Raw genomic sequence first — 22,643 nt, forward strand, 5'->3', positions numbered from 1 at the left:
TCATTGAACATTCAATACTGTACCAGTTGATCACGTCGCGTGTTGTAAACATTGGAGCGCCAAGATTACGCAGGAGGTTAAAATGGTCTGGTGACTACTAGACAAGCATACAATAGAAATTATCACACATAAAAGTAAATGAAAATGTTTGAAAGGGTACTCACCGTCTGTTTTCCAAAACACAGCTGAGGATATGTCTTCCTCGACTGATGACGAGTGTTTGCGCTCATATAAACGATTCACATCTCCACCTGCAGTTATGGAGGGGAAGTGGAGCTCTCGGGACAAGTGCGTTCATTCAAGCCCTGCTTCTCTCAAATAAAAAACCACCATGTATAAACCTTCTCAAATCAGTTATGTTCCCTTAAATACTCAAGAGACGCCCGGATATGTCCTACGTGATTTATCATAGATGTGGGATAGCATTTGCCATTGCGCAAAACTTGTCTTGTGCTTTGTTGGCGTGCGCATTGGTTCCACTGCAGCATCGCAGCGCTACTTTTCTGGTTCCAAGTTGGTTGGGGTGCGTTTTAATATGCGACCTTGCCTCCTCCACTTGCATCCTCCACTTGCTTCTCGTCATGATGACATCACTGACAACAGCATTATATTTCAATATCTTGCAAAAGCTCAATTGTAAAGCCTTTTTCTCATTTGCAAGTGGAGGAGGCAAGGTCACATATTGGGATGCACGCACGGTTTGCGCTCAGTGGAACGGGGCTACACTACTCAGAAGAACCACTTGACAGCACATTGAAAGTTTGGTCTCTTAATTATGACTTATTGATCAAATTATGTTTTGACGCTTTGCGAAATAATGGGTTGATTGTATTGTTTTGTAAATTGTGAAAATATAGGTCTACACCCTAATTGACATTTGTATTTATTTTGACCTTGTTATTTATTATCTTGTGATCACCTTCACTGCATGCTTATATAGCCTAATTATATAGCTCTAATATAACCAATATCTTCTTTATATTCACCTGACCAAAACTTTGCAGCAGCTGCTAGACGAAGTGGTTGGAGGGGGGAGGGGGGGCTGTTAGAGTGAATCTGCCAATCAATCGTTTCCTGTTAATTTCCCACAGCTGTTAATTGTTTCACACAATGACTATAAAGTCTGAGGAACTTAGTTTTCCTACATGATTCAGCTGTTCGGATTGAACATATTTGGCTTGGTGACACCAGACTTGTTTGACATTTGCATCAACAAAAATAATCTGCAACTTTCTCAGGGTATTTTATATTTAGTATTTGAGGCATTATCGGCTGGACAGGCTCTCTGTAGTTGCATTTTATCGTTGTTGTCTAAAATGAAGGAGGAAATCGCTGCCACGGTGTTCTTTATCGCAAGGCTGGCACAGAAATATGGCAAACTAGATCGTCACTCAAGGGAGAAATTCGCCGTTGCTCTGACTGCAGTTCTCTTTGAGAAATTCAAAAACCACTGGTATCCTGGCAATCCATGCAAAGGCCAGGCATACAGGTAGGCCTACATTATTCGTTTTGGATTTATAGATCTGCTTGTGCTTTGATTTAAATGTCAGATCGCTCCATAAAGGATTGCATTGTCTTTTAGGCCCGTAGTTCTAGGCCTAGGCCTACTTGCTGGTTCCATGTTGCATTTCATTGCTTGTTCTAACCATGGGTCAACCTTCCCCAACCCACATCATTCCACGTTGCCATTAGGCCTAATGCCTTTTGTAATATTTATTATCCGTGTCAATATTTTGTTTTTAGGTGTTTGCGCATGAACAAACTCCAGCCAACGGATCCAGATATAGAACAGGCATGCCGTCAGAGTAACATTGAGTTCGATGACCTTGGTCTTCCTGCCGAGATGAGCATTTGGGTAGACCCGGGGGAGGTTTCTTGCAGGTAAGAATTCATTCCACTGTTGGCCTACATCTTAAAGGTGTCTTTTTTTCTCAGTTTTTTCAGAATGCAAGCTGACCATTCACAAATGTTACCTTTCATGAATAGGCCTTGGCTACTTACCACCACCATCCTATGTTAAGTATTCATTATGACTGGGAAAATTGCACTGTTCAAACGTGAAGATGGATCGTCTCCATTGTCTGCCCTTTGAATTTCCAGAAACTGGACTTTTTTTTAGATGCAAAACTTGCTTTGGCCATACCAGTAAATATTTATTAATAAATAATAGTTCATTATTTAATATTCATGAAAAGGATCCAATTTGGCCAAGGGCGGCACAGTTTCAATGAACAGCAAAATGGTTGCAATACCCTGCACAAGTTGTGTGGTATATTCCGATGTTACGGGCTGGAGATGACCAAAGGTTCATATGGTTTTACACTGTGTAAACGCATGGCTAGACACTTCAGTCGATGGTCCACAAACTTAATCACAGTATCTGCACTTGCTCCTCTAAGCTCTTGACATGTAGGCCCATATGGAGCTCATTGAAAATGCATTGCTTTTGGCCTTCCGTTTACACGTAAACAGACTTTTAAATTCAGCACATCAAAAAAATCCAGCTTTGAAAATATCCCACTTAGGAACCTAAAATGCATATGTTGCAGTTAAAGTTTTTATTTTTTTTAGCCACATGTTGCTTTTACACCTAAATAAGATCTAAAAAATATCTGGATACGTGTACACATGGGTATCACTTAGGTGTGGATGGTGGGGACGACATTCCTTCACTTACTACTGGAGATTTATGTTTTTTTTTCATTAGATATGGAGAGAAGAGCACCCCGTTCTGCGTGACCCAACTGGAGGGCCAAAAGACCGATGGAGACTTCTCTCGACGAATCAACAACGCAGTGGAGCGGGCATCCTCTGACTACCACTCTGGCACCTCGTCTGACGAAGAGGGTGACACGAACACCACCTTCAGTAGCACTAGTAGCAGCAGCGCAAACAGTAGTGTCCTGTCTGCTCCTGAGCTGAAGACCATTCCCACCGTCAGCAACCCCAACAGTGTCTACCAGGTGAGATGACTAATGCACCTTTTGGATATTGGCAGCATCATTTAAAAGAAACTCGCAGACCTATTAGGATTGTATGGGTTTTATTCCCAAAAGACACATTATTAAAGGGACACTCCTTCCATTTGCATTAGGCTTTCCATTGCTAGACACCCAGTCATACTTTTGAATGGTCGTGCAACGCTTTCAATTCCCCCTGAGACAGGAAAAATCCGTATTCACCTCTTAACACTTCCTCCTACAATGATGTAAAATTCGTCATAAGGCATCATTGTAGGAGGAAGTGTAAGAGAGGTGTTGAGACCAGGGGGTCAGGATTTGGCTCATTAGCTTCGCCGATTAGCAAGGCACGTCCTCGTCGCAATTACACCACCACTTCGCTCAAAGAGGGTGGACGCGATTGGTGGGTGCGTGACTTTAGAGTTGGGCACACATACCTATACAAGTGTGTGGTTGGGCACCTCCATGCATCCAATGCCCGTCTTCCAGATATCTTTCTGGTCAATCGTAAGTCAGTCATTAACGTGTCACGTATTTGGCTGAGTAAACTGGTGGCGGCAACGACTCCATCTTTGAAGCTGAACAAATTGTTCAATTTTGGCTGAATTCACTAGCCTAGCATTTCCCATTGAAATGACTGGAGGCGGGATTTATTCACCAGTTCTTATACTCATGAACGGCCATCCGGGTACTTTGCTCGTAAATGTGCGTTACGCCCCTTTATGGGTGAAAACAAACCGAATGTCTCATCAACTTACATGCTACATCGGCTTGTCTAAATGAACACAGTCCATGCTTCAGCCACGGCTGTTTGGCTCTATTATTTGAACAGCCGGCACCAGAACACGTTTTTCGGCATGTTGCGCGTGAACAACGCTAGTCTACAGGTCCGTATCTTTCATTCTCGCCGTTTATTAAACCCCAAACTTCACCAATTGACTTGCATGGGGGGTTTTCCCCCACAAATGGGCGTAACGCACATGGAAAACGTCACGCCGTTCATGAGTATACTACCTCCATGGTTGAGACTACAATCCCGCCCATAGGGGGTTGGACCTAATGCGCTAACAGACCCATGGGGGCCGCTAGGGGGTTGGAAAGTGGTACAGATTCTAAGGGCCCAAGCACTGATAGGGGCCCTTAAGGGGGCCCAAGCACTGAGAGGGTCCCTTAAGGGGGCCCAAAATTCGAATCTTTCATGGGGCCCAACATTTCTGGCAGCGCCCCTGAACAGACCTATCACAGATCAGTGTGCCAGTGCTTTTGAAATCACTGGCATTGAGGCTCCAGTAAGTCAGTGGCAGAGTTGCCTGGGTGTGGCCTGTGGAACTTGAGCAGAGCAATGCATTAGGGGATTGTCAGAAATCCACAAGCACTTAAGTCATTTTCTGCCTTTTCTCAGCCAAGAAGGCACCAAATTAGAAATGTATGCTACTATTCTATGCCATATTAAAAAAACAAGTCCTGCATAATTTTTTTTTTTTTTTTTTTTTTTTAACTCTTTGCTTTGCAGTTCTCTGAATTTGGTCTACCTATTCCGACATGGAACCCGTACCCAAAAAGGAAGCCTTTCCCTGTGGATGGTTTCCAACAGCTCAACGCCCCTAACAGCTCTTTGCCACAGCGTACTCCCTTCAAAAGCTATCGTCCGAGCTTCGCCTTCTCAGGACCGCGTGTGGACAAGTACCACTGGGTCAGCAAGAGCAGATCGTAATGGACAAGAGGTCTACGACAATCACACACTCCCATACTGCAACTGTGAAAAGTTTAAGAAATTAGGATAAATCCAACCTTTTTATATAAACCCAGTTTACGTCATGTCCGCAAGACCTGTAAGCACTTTAATAACTATTGATGTTGGTGTATATTTTTAGTGTCTGTTTTTTATGAAATTTTAAATGTGTTTTTATCACTAGTCATGTGAAAATAAATAAAAAAAATATGACTTTCTTTAAACGCCTTGTCTTTTGATGTTACTCATTTAACTCTGCCTTGATGTTACAATTAGACATTTCTTGGGACATTGTTTTTGCACGGTGATTCTGAGAAAGTCCGCTGCACGACCAGGATTTCTTTTGCTCCCAATATTTTATTTTTACGTGACGTTTTGGGAGCAAAAGAAATCCTGGTCGTGCAGCGGACTTTTTCTCAGAATCATCTAGTCACTTGTGGTCCTGCTCCCAGGTCAGACGTTCCTGTGGATGTGCGAGCTTTTCATCATTACCTCAACATTGTTTTTGCACCACATACTTCTATAACATTGTAGTCATCCAAAGGCTTCAAGTCAAATGCTGAAGCTGTCTCAAGATGTATTGTACTTGCTACGTTTACATGAGACCTTTTTCATTCAGAATTAACTGACTTAATTCTGAATGAAGCTTAATACCGCTTTAAAAAAGTGGTGTGGATTGGACCTGCCCTCACGATCCAATTCGATCACGATTCGGGAGATTTCAATTTGATTCTATCCGATTCAATTCTACAATGTATTACATTTCTACTGAAAGCAAATGAAGAGTTCAGATGCAAAACCCCCTAAGTGCCTTTTCAGAAAATAATCTTAATTCATTTTTATTTAATACAAAGCTATCAAAATTGCATATTTTTGTTTTTTATTTAAGTAATATAACTATATGTATTATCAAGTACATGAATGTAAACCAAACCAACAACGGGGTTCTCTAAAAATATAGAAGTGCAGGTCTTCAGAAATGGAGTTAGGGGGTTTTGCATCTGAACTCTTCAAATGTTTAATCAGTCATGATGAGGCAATACAAGTACTCAGATAATGAGCAACAATTTATTGGCCGTTTTCTGTATCAGTCTTGCAATGTTTCGAAGTGCTTTTATTTAATTTAACATTCATTTGCTCCCGAAATATCCATGGAAGTAATTAAAACTTAAAATTGCCGGATCGATTCTGGATTGCCCATGCCCCGGATTGGATTGCATCGCCGAATTGATCATTGTTGACACCACTAGTAAACACATTGATTCTGAATTAAAGGAAAGATTTTCAAAAATCGCAGCAACTATTTAATTCGGAATTTAAAAAATCATGTAAACATGATCGTCTGGCGTTCTGTTCCTTTCTTACAGAATATGCAGAAACTTTTAGAGGTAACAGACCTCCCAGTATTCTACCTATCAATGGTCTGCCCAACTGAATACTACTACTGCTGGCACTCTCAGTCTGTCCAGTAAGGAAGCAACATTCAATGTGAATCCAACTTGCATACTGTTGTGTAAATGTAACAGGTTGTTTTGGGTGGGGTGTGCTCATCCAGAGTCACTTGTTGCAGGTGTATGAAATTTAAACTGCAACTTTTCGATCACCCTGGATCTTCCTCAGTGTGCAGAACTACCTTCAAGTGTAAATTCAACAAGCAATAACATTAGAGGTAATAACCAAAACGTGGCCCAAAAATAGATTCTGCAGGTATCTACAGACCGTTTGTCTTTTCATCCATTTTGCCAGATTTTGTCACATGCGTCGTCTTTGTCCCACACCTTTATACCATGAGGTGGTGCTATGATTCACTGAAGTCGCTCAGGTAAAGCTGTTAATAACCCAAGATGCACATCAATGTGGCAAGGGGCCTATACTACAAAGCTGGTTCAGGATAAGTTAAGGTTAAGTTCAGAGGTAAATCATCTACAAGACCTTTTCTTAAGAAAATTAGGACTCTAGGCTCTTCTATTAGATGATTTATAGTGGTGTGCATTGGCACTGCCCTCACGATTCAATTCGGGAGGTCTCGATTCGATCCAATTCAATTCTACAATGCATTGCAATGCATTACATTTCTACTGAAAGCTTAATGTTTCATCAGTCATGATGAGGCAATACAAGTAGTCAGATACTGAGCAATAATTCATTGGCTGTTTTCTCTATCAGTCTTGCAGTTTTCAATGCTTTGAAGTTCTTTTATTTAATTTCATTCATTTGCTCCCGAAATATAAACGGAAGTAATTGAAACTTACAAAAATTGCTGCATCGATTCTGGAACTTGCCACATTGAATTGGATCGCCCATGCCCCGCATTGCATTGCATCGCCGAATGGATTATTGTTGACACCACTGGTGATTTACCTCTTAAATGTTGTAGTATAGGCCCAAGATGTTTTGCCGTGCATGCCAACACACCAGCATGGTGTCCAGCAGGAAGGAGAGGTGTCGGACGGAGAGGCCGGGGTTGCCCATGCGGCGCGAGGCGTACACCATGCTCATGGAGGCGACCCATCTGGGCCGTCGATTCCTGTGTGGCTGCTGGATGTTCCTGAGATTGATTTAACACTGCTTGAAATTAAGGAAAAAGATCCTGAAGCAGAATTAGTAAATAGTTTTCACTACCATGTAGAGAATTAGCCAGGCCGTGCCCTCCTAGTGACTCAACAACACCTTCAGTTACTAGTCAGGTCAAGAGCAATGCAATGCACTTTCTGAGTTCCCGAAAAATTGGGAACTCCTCCCCCTTTGTTCGGAACCAAAGAATTAGCAAACAAAGGGAGGCGGGTCAACCATGCCGTTTGGGAAATGTTAATTGTTATGCTCTTGGTCAGACCAAGTCTCGAAGATATTTTAAAGCCGATGATAATCAGGCTAGAGGAGAATAGATATAGAGACTGTGTTTTAATTTTTACTGATGGGTCAAAGGACCAGGGGTCACAGGAACAGCCTTTTTTATGTCGGGAAGGAACGTGCAGGCCGTTAAGAGAACGTCTCATCTATTGAATGTGTTTACTGTGGAGTTGTATGCCAGCCGGATGGCAAAAACGACGCAGTGCTCATTTGTTCATTTTTGCAGCTGTACTCTGTCATGCTTGCACTCCAATGGATTGAAGAAGTTTAACCTCCTCAGCCTGTTGTCTGTTCTGACTCAATGTCATCTCTAGTGTCCATTCAAAGTGGCATCTCCTCAGGTCATCAGGATTTAATACTTAAAGGGAGACTGTGTGAGATTTTTAGTTGTTTATTTCCAGAATTCATGCTGCCCATTCACTAATGTTGCCTTTTTCATGAATACTTACCACCACCCAGGCTTGTACGAAATTCAGAATTTCTGAATTAAATTCAATTCAGGAAGTGGAATTGAATTTGAATTGAATTGACTCCACCCCTACAGGATGTTGAATTGGACTGAATTTGAATTACAGGAAATGGAATTCAAGATGGAATTGAAACTCACTGCAATTCAAGAAGTGGATGAACACACAACTTTTGTTTTTTCAAAATAATAAAATACAACAATAACAGTGTGACTAAGTACAATAGCATTAACAAATATATTGCTAAATGTATTCAGCATTCAAAATGATAAGTAAATGTTGTATAAACCATGCAGGCCCCCATTGTGATTTTTAGTAGTTGCATGTATAATAATTAGTGTTATGCAAGGCCTACAGATGACTTTCACACTTCTTATTTGTTATGTACCAAAATGTATGTAAATATTACCACCTAAGGTCTACAGCAAATAGAGAATGGCATTGTACTAACTCAAAATGGAAGTTAAAAAAACCCGAAAGTCAAATAATTACCTACCCAAATCCTAAAGCACTGCTAGGAAGTAGCCCAACAGGTGACCTAAGGGGGCTATAATTCACTCTTCCCACCCACCTTGCAGTGCCGGGAATAGACACATGCTTATAAATATACAGCACCATCTAGTGTTCTTATTTTGTCATTACTTTGAGTTTCTTTGAATTTTACACCACCACCCAGGGATGGGCAAAGACACAACTAAATGTATTTCAAAATACAATGCAAAATACCCAGCTCTAAGATGTTACAAATACGTTACAAAATACATAACAGTAAATGTATCCATAATCAAAATACTGTATTTTGCATTTCAAAATACACAAAATACAACAGAAACTAGGTATGTGGGTGTGTCTTGACTTTTAAGCTAATGAGTCTGGCTATTTGATGTAGCGGTTAGAGCCCCAGTTTTGCATGCCAGAAGTTCAAGGTTCGAGTCTCAGCAAAGAAACTCAATTTCCCTTCACTACTCAATGGCTTGTATGGCATGACCAAAAATAACAATTCAATTCACTTACACAATAAAAGGTAGGCCTACTTTAAACCACACAAACTCCTGTGTAACCATCATTTCCAGTCATTGAACAAACAATAATGTTAAGTTCTTGTAATTATGGAGAAGGCTATATAAACAATGGGCTACTTGGCACAACTAGCATTTAAAAAATGGTACAGATATGTCAAGGTCTGTATGTGAGTTCAATAAACAAGAAAGTGTATCTTGTAAATTATGTCCACGTATCTTGCAAAGCGTCACTAATGCACCATTTGTGGCCTTAGAGCGCCATCTTGTGGGTGATGCATGGTGCAGCATTAGTAATGATCACGGTTGCACCTTTGGTGCTTAGCATGGCAATTTCAATTATTGATGATATTTTATCAAGAGTGGCGTTTTTTGATCCAACAGCATATATTCAATAATTCAGAATTTTGAGGCTGGTTATTCGTTAGTAACTCGTAGTCAGGTAGTCACCTGCCAATGTTACCTGGGAATTGAACTGTCAATCTTTGGAGTCCTTCACCCCTTTCCCAGACAAACACTTTTACATTCCAATATAGCTACAAGCATCACTTACATACTATTTGATCCGTGTTCCTACTATGTAATTGCATTGTTCAGGAGAAAGTAGGCTATTGTATTTTCTCTTATTTTGAAAATTCAAAATACAGGGGGGAAAGTATTTTGATACAAACTTCAAATACTTGTAATTCACTGACATGAAATACAAAATTCAAAATACTATGTTCTATTTCGAAATGTATTTTAATTGAAGTATTCGAGATACTGACCATCCCTGCCACCACCTAGTGTCAGTATTATGTCATTGCTTTGAATTTCTTAGAATTTAAATTCTGTGAAATTCAGTTTCCTGCCATTCCAATTCGAATTGCAATTCCATTTCCTGTTTGGAATTTCAATTCAATTCATATTGAAATTCAAGAATTGAATTTGAATTTTGGGGTCATTCTCAATTCAATTCGGAATTTCGTACAAGCCTGCCACCAGCATCAAATTCTAAGTTTTCATTATGACTGGAAAAATTGCACTTTTCATACATGATCTTCTCCATGGTCCGCCATTTTGAATTTCCAAAAATAGCCATTTTTAGCTGCAAAAATGACTGTACTTGGAAAATACTAGAGAAAATATTTGTTTATTACTTAGTAAACTTTCATGTAAAGATCAAATTTGGCAATAAGCAGCCCAGCTTCAATGAGCAGCATAGTTGCAGTACCTTTTTTGTCCATTTCCTGCACATGTCCCAATCAACCAACTGTTGTGTTTATTGTCTCAAGGGACTATATCCAGTTAGTGTGAATCCCAGCACACAGAGGAGTGACGAGGCAGCGGACAAACTAGCAAAGGATGAGGACACAGGCGCATTTCTGCCAATTTCAATATGCTGTTGTATTGCTCACGCCTTTCCGAGATATGAGTAGGGTTGCAGTGGTGTAGTCTACTTTTTTATGGTGGGTATAGGCCTACTGTATATTTGAGCATTTTTTGAAGTGGGTATACTGTATATATTTGTGCAATTCAAAACAATGGATCAATCAATTTTAAGCGGGTATACTGAAATCCCTGAAATTTAGAAGTGGGTATACTCCGTATACCCGCGTTCTATGTAGACTACACCATGAGCTATTCTAATGTGGGCAACTTTTGTTTATTATTTTTTTTTAAATGAACATAGGCCTACTCCAAATATTTTCCCAAAAAGTATCGCTGTTTGCTAGCTGTCTGCTGATGTTGCATAACCTTTTGGATGTTTTTGGGAATTAAAAAAATAATAATAATAATAAGAAGAACAAAAGTTGCCCCCATTAGAATAGCTCATATCTCGGAAAGGGCTGGGCCAAAAAATGCGGCATCACCGGATAGGCCTACTGACAAGTCAAGGGTAACGTGAGCAATACAACAGCATAGGCCTATTGAAATTGGCAGGAGTGCTCCTTTAACAGCGGTTTGTTTGTTCTTAACAAGCATAGGCCTACTGGTCTATGTGAGCACTGCGCACTGAATAAAAATGTTTTACTACACTGCAAACACACAAGGCAAAGACGACACCTAGAAAGCTGTTGAAACACTGACACTGTTATTAGCAACCCTGCTGAGTGAACCAAGGTCACAACACATCACTGAAGCAGTTATAGCACTTTTTAGAGACACTGGCCGAGTGGATCTAGGGACTCTCTGGTTATTTTAGTTTTTTATTTTGATTTAGGCCTATTTTTTGCCGATCAGTTGCCTAATTTTATATTTGATTTATTTAGTTCATCAGCTGGTTAGTTATTTAGTCTGCTTACTTTCTTTTCCTTTTTTTCTTCTTCTATCTTTCTTTCCCTCTTTCATTCTCCCTTTCAGTGTTAGCTGTTGTGAGGGCTAGTAGGTCTAGAACTAGTATTATGCCTAGCCCAGAGCTGTAGAGAAAGAGTTGGATCATCCTTTGATCTTTGCCGACGAGTGGTCACGTGGTTTGCGTAGTCTACGCCCACCGCAGAAGGGTCCTATACACCGGGAGCTGTCAATATATTTCATTGAGCGAGAGCGTCCTTTTACGGTAATTATATCAGATTATACCCCCCCAAAAAAAACGAGTTCGGTTTGTTTTTTGTAGGCCATTTTATGGCCTTCATTGTCATGTAAAAATATTGTAGTGTCAATACCGTAATACTGTAATATCATTGCAGTTACACTTTTGGAGGGAAACGTCATCTTAGCTAGGAAGCTCCATTACTTACCATTGAGATGCTAATTGTCCGTAGCCCTTGATAATGTCTATTTGTTTTGGATTCAGCAGATTTACAGTAGGATATTTTAATGGATAAAATACTTCCAATACATAAAAAAATAAACACACACGCATATATATATAAACACAGCATGTCCCAGTTGTAGGCCTACAGTAATATAACAATACTGTTAATTTCGGCCTTTATGATGCTAGTCATCATCAGACCTGCCAAACCACTCAATGCAGGATGCAAATGAACATGAACATGATGCAATGAACATGAAGTAAATAACCCACAGCTGTACAACCTGTGCTTGAATGGTTCAATCTTTTATTTGAAAGAAAAATTACTCCAAATAATAATAATTATATTGGTATAGAAACATAAACAACCCAAACAAAATAACTATGAATAAAACGGCATGTCTGTGTACATGACAAGACGTGTGTGTGTGTGTGTGTGTGTGTGTGTGTGTGTGTGTGTGTGTGTGTGTGTGTTTTCGTGAAATCAATAATGCATGAAGAATTGGAATTCACTGGAACTGGAAACATGCTGGAACTTCCAATGCATTGAAAGCATCAACCTATGACCAGAGTGGAGGAGACAGGAGAAAAAAAAGAGAGAGAGATTTATTTAAATACATGGCATGGGTGTTGGTGCTGAAAGGGATTGATTTGAATATTTCAGAAAAGACTGATCTGCTGGGATATTCACACATAACCATCTCTGGGGTTAACAAAGAATGGTAAGGGGGGAAAAAGGGTGAGCAGAGATTCTGTGGGCAAAAAATGTCTTGTTGATGGCAGAGGTCAGAGGAGAATAGCCAGACTGGTTGGAGCTGATACAAAGGCAACATTAAGTCAAATAACAACTCTGTACAACAAAGGTATGCATAAGAGAATCCCTGATCACACGGCACATCAAATCTTGAGGCAAATGGGTTACAGCAGCAGAAAAGCACATTTGCTGCCACTCCTGTCAGCTAAGAACAGGAAAATAAGGCAACAATTTGGACTGGCTCACCATACACGACACTAAAAGATTGGAAAAATGTTGCCTGGTCTGATGAGTTTTGATATCTACATCTACACTCAGGTGGAATTGACAGAATTTGTCGACAACAACATGAAAAGATGGATCAACCCTCTATTACATCAACGTTTCATGCAGGAGATAGAATGGCATAGGGATATTTTCTTAGCACAATTTGGGCCAATTAGAACCAATTAATACTTTGTATTTGTTGGAATGCCACAATCTCCACCAATACCACCAGTCTGCACCTCCTGCACCAGCCTGCTGTAGCGGTCTCCACCAACACCACCTCCTTCACCTCCTGCACCAGCCTGCTGTAGCGGTCTCCACCAACACCACCTCCTTCACCTCCTGCACCAGCCTGCTGTAGCGGTCTCCACCAACACCACCTCCTGCACCAGCCTGCTGTAGCGGTCTCCACCAACACCACCAGGCTGCACCTCCTGCACCAGCCTGCTGTAGCGGTCTCCACCAACACCAACACCACCAGGCTGCACCAGCCTGCTGTAGCGGTCTCCACCAACACCACCGGTCTGCACATTTCATTGAGCGAGAGCGTCCTTTTACGGTAATTATATCAGATTATACCCCCCCAAAAAAACGAGTTCGGTTTGTTTTTTGTAGGCCATTTTATGGCCTTCATTGTCATGTAAAAAATATTGAAGTGTCAATACCATAATACTGTAATATCATTGCAGTTACTCTTTTGGAGGGAAACGTCAACATCACCCGCACCAGCCTGCTGTAGTGGTCTCCACCAACACCAACACCACCAGTCTGCACCAGTCTGCTGTAGCGGCCAACACCACCTCCTTCACCTCCTGCACCAGCCAGCTGTAGCGGTCTCCACCAACACCACCGGTCTGCACCTCCTGCACCAGCCTGCTGTAGCGGTCTCCACCAACATATAACCAAACTGAATCAAAATGTGTCTTTTATGGTAGATCATATTGTTAACCAAGTTAACAATGACATTACTTAAAATTGTTAACTAAAGTTAACGATGACATTACTTTCTGCCTCTCCTCTATACCTCTCCTTTTAAATCCATCTCTAACAATGATGTTTTTTTTCCCATTTTGTTAAGCACTTTGAGTTACATGCCTTGTATGAAACAGTGTTATACAAATACAATTATTATTATTATTATTATTATTATTATTAAGTTCTATGAAGTTGTAAAACTTGAATAAATGTTTGACAGACAGTTGAACTTACAATTCAAAAATATTGTTAATATCAGTGAAATTATGAAATTATGGTAGTGCAAAAATGAGTATACTACTGCACCCACCACATCCCTACATTTTGAGTTTAGTACAATTTGTCGAATCTATCATTGTATTGCTGGATTGTGAATTTCAATTAACTACATATATTCTCTTGTCTCCAAAACACTTTACAGTTGATGTGTTTGCAATAATTAGAATGTTGTGGAGAAATTATGTCTGGCATGAGGGCACTGTGCCTGCGTTTTCCCCTTTGATAAAAAACCCTAGTAACCTTACCTTTTGGTCATATGAGTGGTTTGTGTCTTCCAGCTTGAATCACAAGTCTACAGCTTATTGGGAAATACGCCAGGATTGCTCCAGCAGGTTTTCAGTTTGCTGGTGGGTGGGAGACCAACAGAAAGCTTTAAAACAGAAAGGCAAGCATTAATCATAAACTGTTCAATGACTGAAATATTAACACTGCAATGTTGAAACGTTGACGAATAGGCTACCAGGTTATGATTTTACTGATTGTAGTTAATACACAAGTACACAAAAAATAATTCTTGCAGTTCTTTGGTAATGTCACACACTAATATCTGACCGAAAATAATATGAACCACACTCTAATCAGGTGCTGTTCATACATACCCGGGTATTTAAATATATTAAGACCTTCCCCTTCGGTTGTGCCTTTCGTTCACAAACGAAGGTTTTCCTTCTATAAATGAAGTTCCAAAAAAAACTCTTTAAAATCTCCGGTTAGCGTTTGTAACGCAGACTTCCACTTACGGCGCACAGGCTTAACGTATTTATGACAGCTCTCAACTGCATATTTATGCGTATTTGCCTGTGATGTGAACAAAAATATTTTGCTAAGCGTAGAGAAGAAAATGTTCGTTTATCAAAATACCCAGGTATGTATAAACAGCACTTTACCCTGATCATCACGAGCTCACAGCTTCAGCACACCATCTGCTTTAAAATAGCTATAGAATCTAGATTCGAACAGAAAAATGACAAAATGAACATCAGCATTTCAATGCCTCGCAGTTCATTGTGAATCTAGCTATCGTAAAGATACACGAGTAATGTAAGCTTAATGTCAGCATAACAAATGAGCAGGTAACATCACCATTGTATACTACCCAAAAACAACAAACATCCTCGGAGACTGTACTGATAGCCTGTGTCGACACACGACACAGTAGACACTCAATGGCACAAAAATCCCAAATTCTACTGAAGTAATACCTGAAGCCATGAACATCAGCATTTTAATGCCTCGTAGTCCATTACTGGATCTAATTAGTTACCACAAAAGATCTCCGTGCATCAACTAGTATAACTTTGTTGACATTAGCCTTCAGCTAGCTTAGAAACATTAGCTATAAATGACCGTAAGCAAATAGCTCTGAAATCAAACATAACGACTGTATGGATATTGACAGAAGACAACAGGACGGTATCTTATAAAATATGCGACATATGTGACATGTCATCGTTTAAAATATAGATTGAAAGGTAGCATTGATGTTTTGCGAACACGTCGAAATCCAAAGTTGAACCAAGCGCCGTGCTGAAAACGCTACCACACAATTAACGGGTTTTCACATTACCATTGTGATTTTATATTACCCAAACTGGAAAAATTACATCCTCAGAGACTGTACTTGTGATAGCTTACGCTGACACAGACAGACAACTTTGATTAATCTCCCTATTATATCAACTTACCTGGGAAGTGGTCGACACGCCAACGACACTCAATGGCGTCCCCGTTGCTGCACAGGACCCTTTGAGCAAAATGAAGTGACGGCGAAACCCCGGATGTAGAGCAGCCATGCTCGTCCGCGGCCGTCAACGGCTTCAGGACAACTCTTTTCTCTACAGCTCTGGCCTAGCCTATCAAGTCAATGTGATTCACACCCCACTCGGGTAGATGGCGTCAATGCGCTGAGTTTGTCAGCCGCGATAAAAAAAAAACCCACCGAAGAAGAAGAAAACAGAAGAAGCGAAAACCCAACAAGCCCACAAAAATGCCGAACCGTTGTGCAGTCATAAACTGCAGAAATATCAAAGTCAAGGGACTTTCCTTCTTCAATTTCCCGAGGGACAACAGAAGGTAGGCGTAGGTTAATGGCTGTCTATTGAAAAAATATTAACATGCAACGCAGCGATCCTCGCAGTAGCCCAACATCTGTCACAAATTCTGAAAACATAGGTCTACTGCAGGCAAAGACATGGCATACTCTTTGCTGCAGGCCTATAATAAGTCTAAGGAATGTCAGGTAAATTTGCGTGCCTTTGATTGACCAAACAGACTAGGCTACTCTCAAAACAACTGCTTACAACACAAACAAAAAAGATCCAACAAGCGGTTGCCCTAACAAAAGTTGGCGAGAGCAAAGCAGCATTGGACAGTGATAACAAAACTCCTCTATTCTTTATTGAAGTGCAAGAAGATGTTATGGATACCGAACAGGTTTGTAGTGGATCATTAAAGGACCGGTGCACTGTGTAGGACATGGGTAGGGAACCTTTTTCATTCGCGGGGCCACTTCAAATTCCTCCAAGGGCCGTCAAAGTCCTCAGAGGGCCGCAATACACAAGTCAGGATTTCCCCTGCATTTTAGGCCTATATTCAAGCCAGCCAGCCAGCCAGCTGACCCTACCTTCTGTTGTTCCCCTGAATATAACTTAATTGTATTGCAAGTAATTTCCTTTACAAAATGTGTTATATTTCATGTGAAGCTGCATAACATTGAAAAATGAGAAAAGGTGGCAATATTTTTGTCAGCACTCTTAAAAGAAGAAAAACTTGTTGGGTGAAGCCTGCTCCAAGCTGCATAACATTGAAATTATGTCAGGGGCCGGATAAAAGATAGGATGTGGCCAGCCTTTTCATGTACAGTATGAAAAGTGCAATTTCCCCAGTCATTATGAATACTTACAATTTGATGGTGGTGGTAAATATTTGTTTAAAAGGTACCATTTGTGAACGGGCAGCATGAATTCTGGAAATGAACTGCTAAAAATATAACACCGGGCACCTTTAAAATGCAATAGCCTAGGCCTACAGGCAGGCCCCTAAATTAACTTTTTCTCCACCAGCCAAAATGGCTAGAGATGTTAATTGTTTTAGCCAAAAACACACTCACTAATGGGTCAAAGCGGCTTGTAAGTTAGTTAGTTGGTCTTTTCTACCAGCCAAAATGAAATTCCACCAGCATTTGGCTGGTGTTAATTTAGAGCCCTGCCTACAGGAATATAGAGTGCGTTGCAATATGCGACCTTGCCTCCTCCATTTGCGCTTGTCTCCTCGTCCCGCCTCCTGGCCCCTCCGTGGAGAAAACGATAAAGTTTCCCAGCTGTCAGCCTAGCCACAACAACTTTTGAGGGACTGTTTTTCATTCACCATCCCAATTGCAAATGAGAAAAAGACTCTACAATTGAGCTTTTGCAAGATATTGAAATATAATGCTGTTGTCAATGATGTCATCATGACATATAACTTCCTGGTACGAGGAGGGAGGCAAGTGGAGGAGGCAAGGTCGCATATTGCAACGCACTCATAGATTACACAGAACACAGAACAACGTCAATGAACTAAGTGGTAGTACGAACATTACTGACACAAACTAGAGATCCGAATCAGGAAATGGAGCGGTTCTACCTGCAAAGAATAATATGTGAACAAGAAATCAGTCCATCATACACATCGCCATAAAAAATAAAAAAAAACAATTCTTGCATTTGATTTCAGGAGGAAAAAATGGTTGCACAATATCCGTCGGAAAGACTTGCCTCTCAATCTCACACACGTGGATCTAGTCCAAGGAGGGTACATGGTATGCGAGGAGCATTTTGAGCCACCTTTCATCATCAAGGTGAGTCATTGGCATGTTAACTCATTGATGCCTGATGTTGCGTTGCGCAACATTGGCCCTGGCGCCTGGAGCTGCATTATGCAACATTCAGGCTCATGAGACTTGAGACAACTTTATTAAAAAATCTTTGATTATTTTAGATGAATGAACAGATTCTAATGAAAGACGAGGGTCTTGGCATTTAAGTGCAACTTCTTGCATGTTTTTATGTGCTCCAGAGGTTGAGATATTTAAGTTTTTATAGGCTGAGGGCAGCTTTTCTCAAAAAAGGGCTCAAGCATTCAGCACCCTTTTTTGCAGGTGCCTCAGGCATCAATGGGTTAACAGCATTACAACCACTGTATTCCAGCAGTCACATTTATTCTCTGAACATGTTATATACCATCATGCATTATATTGTATTGTCTTACTGCTCATGGTAACAGTACCAATCCCTAAAAAAACTCCGCGAGGATGCCTACCCCACTTTGGTGAACTGCCCCAACCCACCACCACTGGCATTTCCTCCTTCCAAAAGGAGAAGGAAGAGACTGGAAGGTAAGAAAACTAGATGGCAAATGTATACTGTGTATGATATCAAGTTCATTGATTGATTGATTGATTCATTCATTCATTCATTCATTCATTCATTCACTTATTTTTGTTTCTGAAATACACAGAAGGTACAAATGTAGGCCAATCTGAAAGGGCCAGTCCCAGGGCCAGTCCCAGTGTAGGCCAACCAGAAGAACCACAAGAATTGGAGGAATGGGAATGGGAATCGGAATCGGAATCGGAATCTGAATCTGAATCGGATGGATATGAGGAAGTGGAAGTGGAGGAAGTTGAATGGGATATATCGGGGCAGCAATTGATCATACTGGCCGATGGACAATATTCCTCAACAAGGCCCTGAAAAAGAAGAAGCAAAACCGTCAGAATTGTAAGACACTGCATATAGTATGCATACCGGTAGCTCTGTTGTAAAGAGTTGTAATTAAAGGTGGGGTTGCAGGTATGACATCACGTTGAGGGAACTCCCCCAGGATTCTAAGGTTCTACATAGACTCCTATGAGCCTCCGGAACCCCCAACGTGATGTCATAATAGTACATTTTCTTAAAATGGTTAACCTGCAACCCCACCTTTTAACAACCATTGTTTCCCGACAGCTGTCTGTGCAGTGCTTCCAGGAGAGTGTTTTGTTGTCAAGGTGAGCGTGAAGATATGACACACATGTACAATAAATGTCATGATGGGAGAGTTTGTTGTGAAGTGTCATATGAATTGTTGCTTGAATTGTTGCTTGAAACGCCCTACAATATCTTGCACAAGTTATGTGAAGTAGCTGAAGAAATTCCATTCACAGTATTTTTTCAAGCGCCATAGTCAAGGTGATGGTGAAAATCAAAGCATACATGGGTTCTACATCTTTGTTTTCTCCTGGCTGCGCGACAGTAGCTGCGCACAACTCAACCTCTGATTGTCGGAAACCGCTGTCGGTCAAAAAATTGGATCACGTGGTTGGCTGCCAGTGTCTTGCCCCTCCTCACAACATCGTGTTTATAAACACGGTTAACCCATGTATTGCGAGCTCAGATGAGACGCCTGAGAAACAAACTGGCCATGAAGCCTCCAATGAGAAGGTAAGGTGAAATAAACAAAGCAAAAACATGCCCTGTTCTTTCAAGGGACACTGTGTGAGATTTTTAGTTGTTTATTTCCAGAATTCATGCTACCCATTCACTAATGTTACATTTTTCATGAATACTTACCACCACCATCAAATTCTAAGTATTCATTATGACTGGAAAAATTGCACTTTTCATACATGAAAAGGGGGATCTTCTCTATGGTCCGCCATTTTGAATTTCCAAAAATAGCCATTTTTAGCTGCAAAAATGACTGTACTTGGACCATACTAGAAAATATTTGTTTAATACTTAGTAAACTTTCATGTAAAGATCAAATTTGGCAATAGGCAGCCCAATTTCAATAAGCAGCATAGTTGCAGTACCCGTTTTGACCATTTCCTGCACAGTGTCCCTTTAAAGTAGAGCACACCATCAGCTTGTCTTTTGGAGTTTGTATATCATCGATCTGCTAGGTCCATGCGATCTTCAACAATAGCATCTGTTTATGACTATAGAAAACTTTCTTCCCACACAACATTTAGGCAGTCCTCTTTTTTCCTTTAAAGCCACGCCACAATGGAGTGCTATATCACAGGTGACCTGAAGAGCTGTGTCTCAGGAGATTTAAGTCACAACTTAAATGTTCTCTGAAAAACATTCAAAACTGAAACCACTTGGTGATGATGACAATGTCTTTTATGGTTAATGTTTTTTTGTTTTTTTTGTTTGAGTGGATGCGGGGGGACATGCCATATGAGTGATTTGTTTATTGTTTTAATGTGTATATTCACATGTTTTTGCTGGCTTTACTTTATTATTTTATTTATTTCATTTTAATGTCCTGTCCTGTCAGGGACTACAGATGCAAATTAGCCCAAGGATAACTCTGGTACAATGCAACATGTATGTTTTAATTGTACATGGTCCCAATAAACTGACTTGAATTAAATAGAAAATGAAACCCTCTCCATACCTAGACCTCAAGATATTCTCAAAAAGGGCACTGGGAGGCTATACCAACCAGTGTCTGTACAGTTGGCCCACATACACCATTAATACATAGCAAGAAGACTATGGGTGGGCCCATGCCGGTGAAACAGCTCACACTCATATGTAACAGAATGTACAGGGATGGGAATGTGCAATGATGGGAATCTGTTTGTGAAATTCAAATATAAGTATCGTGTGTGTGCATGCACAAAAGTGTTTTTTTTTTCCTTTAAATAAATAAATAAAATATTGACTTTAGCGACTTCTTTCCAAATTTTGATTTTGGCCCTTTTGTCAAGTTGAGTTTGACACCCCTGCTCTAGTTTATACAGGCACAAATAAATAGCCCATCCACAAAAAGACTGGAAGGAGATTTGATGCCAGTGTGAAGGACATGGCCCACAAACCTTTGAATACCTCCAAGGCATATTTGCCCTACCCTGAAGATTAACCCCTGCAGCAGTACCTCGCAGGGCGTAGTGGATACTTCCAGGTGAATATTACACCTACATATGTATAGACTCAAGGCCACCAGTGACAGAGCCTTTCATGTGGCTGCCCCACTCCCCTGGAATGACCTACCCAGACACATTCAAAATGCCTCTTCACTGGCCATCTTTAAACAACATCTTAAAACCCATCTCTTTTTGGAGGCCTTTGACTTCTAGTGTTCACAAGCTCACACCTACACACAATTACACTGATATTAATTATGTAAAGCGACCTTGGGTGTTTTGAAAGGCGCCATGTAAAACAGAGGTATTATTATTATTATTATTATTATTATTATTATTATTATTATTCAATGTCAAACAAACACAACCAGAGATGGCAACCTGTCCCCGTTCCCAAAGCTATATGTGCGTGATGTGTGTTGGTGTAACCTGTAGGCAATCCAAAACACTGCAGGCAAGCAAACAGAAAGACAGGGTTATTGGGATGACAAAAATGCATGCAGATGTAGCCTAGTAATATTGGGTAGTACAGCCGTCTCCAAAAGAGTTGTCGCCTATCTATCTGTTTGGAATAACAGCTGCTAACCGGAATTTTAATTAATCACTTGGCTTCAGAAGTCACTCATATGAAAGCTACAACCCTCCCGAATGAAAATGTATGTACAAAAATAAATGTCATGCACCAAAGAAAGATTGAACCTTTAATGAACACAGACAGGGCAGGTTTTCACAAGACAACAGTTTTGTCGCCTATCGAACATAATGTGAAAATGAGCAGATAAGTCACTTCAAAACACTTCAAATACGCATATCGGGTGTCATACTTAATCACTGATTTACTCTCACCTCTCCAGAAAATCAACTTTGGCCTTAGGTGTATGTTTAGGGTCATTGTAATCATGGAAAGCAACACAATGAAAATCAATGGAGGTCAATGAGAGATGGTGACATATTTGCTATTCGTAGAGCAATACATGTTTAACTTCATGATTTAATCAATGATAAAAGCCCTCACACACCAGCAGCATGCATGCAGCTCCACATAAGAGCTGTATCCCTCCCATATATTTATACATGAAAGCATGTTTTTTTGCTGCAATATACTGTACATAAAAAACATGGACAGGACCAGTTCAGTCAATTTCAACATGCAGTTGTAATGCTCACACTACCCTGGATTTGTCAGTACCTGAGGTTTTTTTTTTCTTCTTCAGCCTTTTTCGAGATCTTGGTCATTGTAATGGGGGCAGCGCTTTGTTTAGGCCTACATTTCAAAAAAACATTTTTATTTATTCCCAAAAACATTCGAAAGCTTATACAACATCAGCAGACAACTAGCAAACAGCAGTACCTTTTGGGAAAATATTTGGAGTAGGCCTATATTCATTTTAAAAAAATGTAAACAAACATGGGGGGGGGGGGGGTTGGACAGTATAGTGAGAGACGTGAAGAACAGAGCAAGAAAGAGGGCAGGGAAGGATTGAGAAACAACTTCGAGTTGTAATCGAACCCCAGTCACTGTTGTAATTGTCAGAGGCGATTCTAGGGTAAGGTGGGGCCCCAAGCGAAAATGCAAAATAATGAACATTTGAACCAAAATCACAACTAGTGTGGTAAAGTGTGGGCTGTTATCCACTATCTAGGGCTTAGGGGCCCCAAGCGACTGCCTGCCTTGCGGCAAGATGCGCCTCTGGTAATTGTGTAGCGC

The 22,643-nt window shown here is 40.5% G+C and overlaps 2 protein-coding genes and 1 long non-coding RNA gene across 3 annotated transcripts in view; 2 read left to right on the forward strand and 1 right to left on the reverse strand.

Moving 5' to 3' along the window:
* trappc9 (trafficking protein particle complex subunit 9) overlaps positions 1-214 on the reverse strand; it is a 356,695-nt gene extending 356,481 nt beyond the window's left edge. Inside the window, exon 1 of the mRNA XM_063185055.1 lies at positions 165-214. The gene's annotated coding sequence lies outside the window, so the exon portion shown is untranslated. The remainder of the gene's footprint in view (positions 1-164) is intronic.
* A 917-nt stretch (positions 215-1,131) lies between these two features.
* On the forward strand, positions 1,132-4,916 carry LOC134436607 (maternal B9.10 protein-like). Its single transcript, XM_063185904.1, has 4 exons — positions 1,132-1,489; positions 1,744-1,881; positions 2,708-2,963; positions 4,474-4,916. Exons 1-4 carry the CDS (start codon positions 1,146-1,148, stop codon positions 4,672-4,674), a joined length of 939 nt encoding a protein of 312 aa, XP_063041974.1. The 5' UTR covers positions 1,132-1,145; the 3' UTR covers positions 4,675-4,916.
* An 11,041-nt stretch (positions 4,917-15,957) lies between these two features.
* On the forward strand, positions 15,958-19,119 carry LOC134435901 (uncharacterized). Its single transcript, XR_010032123.1, has 4 exons — positions 15,958-16,113; positions 17,755-17,878; positions 18,304-18,415; positions 18,538-19,119. It is a non-coding gene; the product is annotated as an uncharacterized LOC134435901 (long non-coding RNA).
* Positions 19,120-22,643: the final 3,524 nt, after the last annotated feature.

This window comes from Engraulis encrasicolus, chromosome 20 (genome assembly GCF_034702125.1).
Source record: "Engraulis encrasicolus isolate BLACKSEA-1 chromosome 20, IST_EnEncr_1.0, whole genome shotgun sequence".
Taxonomy (NCBI): Eukaryota; Metazoa; Chordata; class Actinopteri; order Clupeiformes; family Engraulidae; genus Engraulis; species Engraulis encrasicolus.

Excerpts from the sequence above, each read along its gene's own strand:
- LOC134436607 (XM_063185904.1), top strand. The coding sequence starts at position 1,146 with ATGATTCAGCTGTTCGGATTGAACATATTTGGCTTGGTGACACCAGAC. Across the intron at positions 1,490-1,743 it reads TGCAAAGGCCAGGCATACAG|GTGTTTGCGCATGAACAAAC; the intron begins GTAGGCCTACAT and ends TTTTGTTTTTAG. Across the intron at positions 2,964-4,473 it reads ACCCCAACAGTGTCTACCAG|TTCTCTGAATTTGGTCTACC; the intron begins GTGAGATGACTA and ends TTTGCTTTGCAG.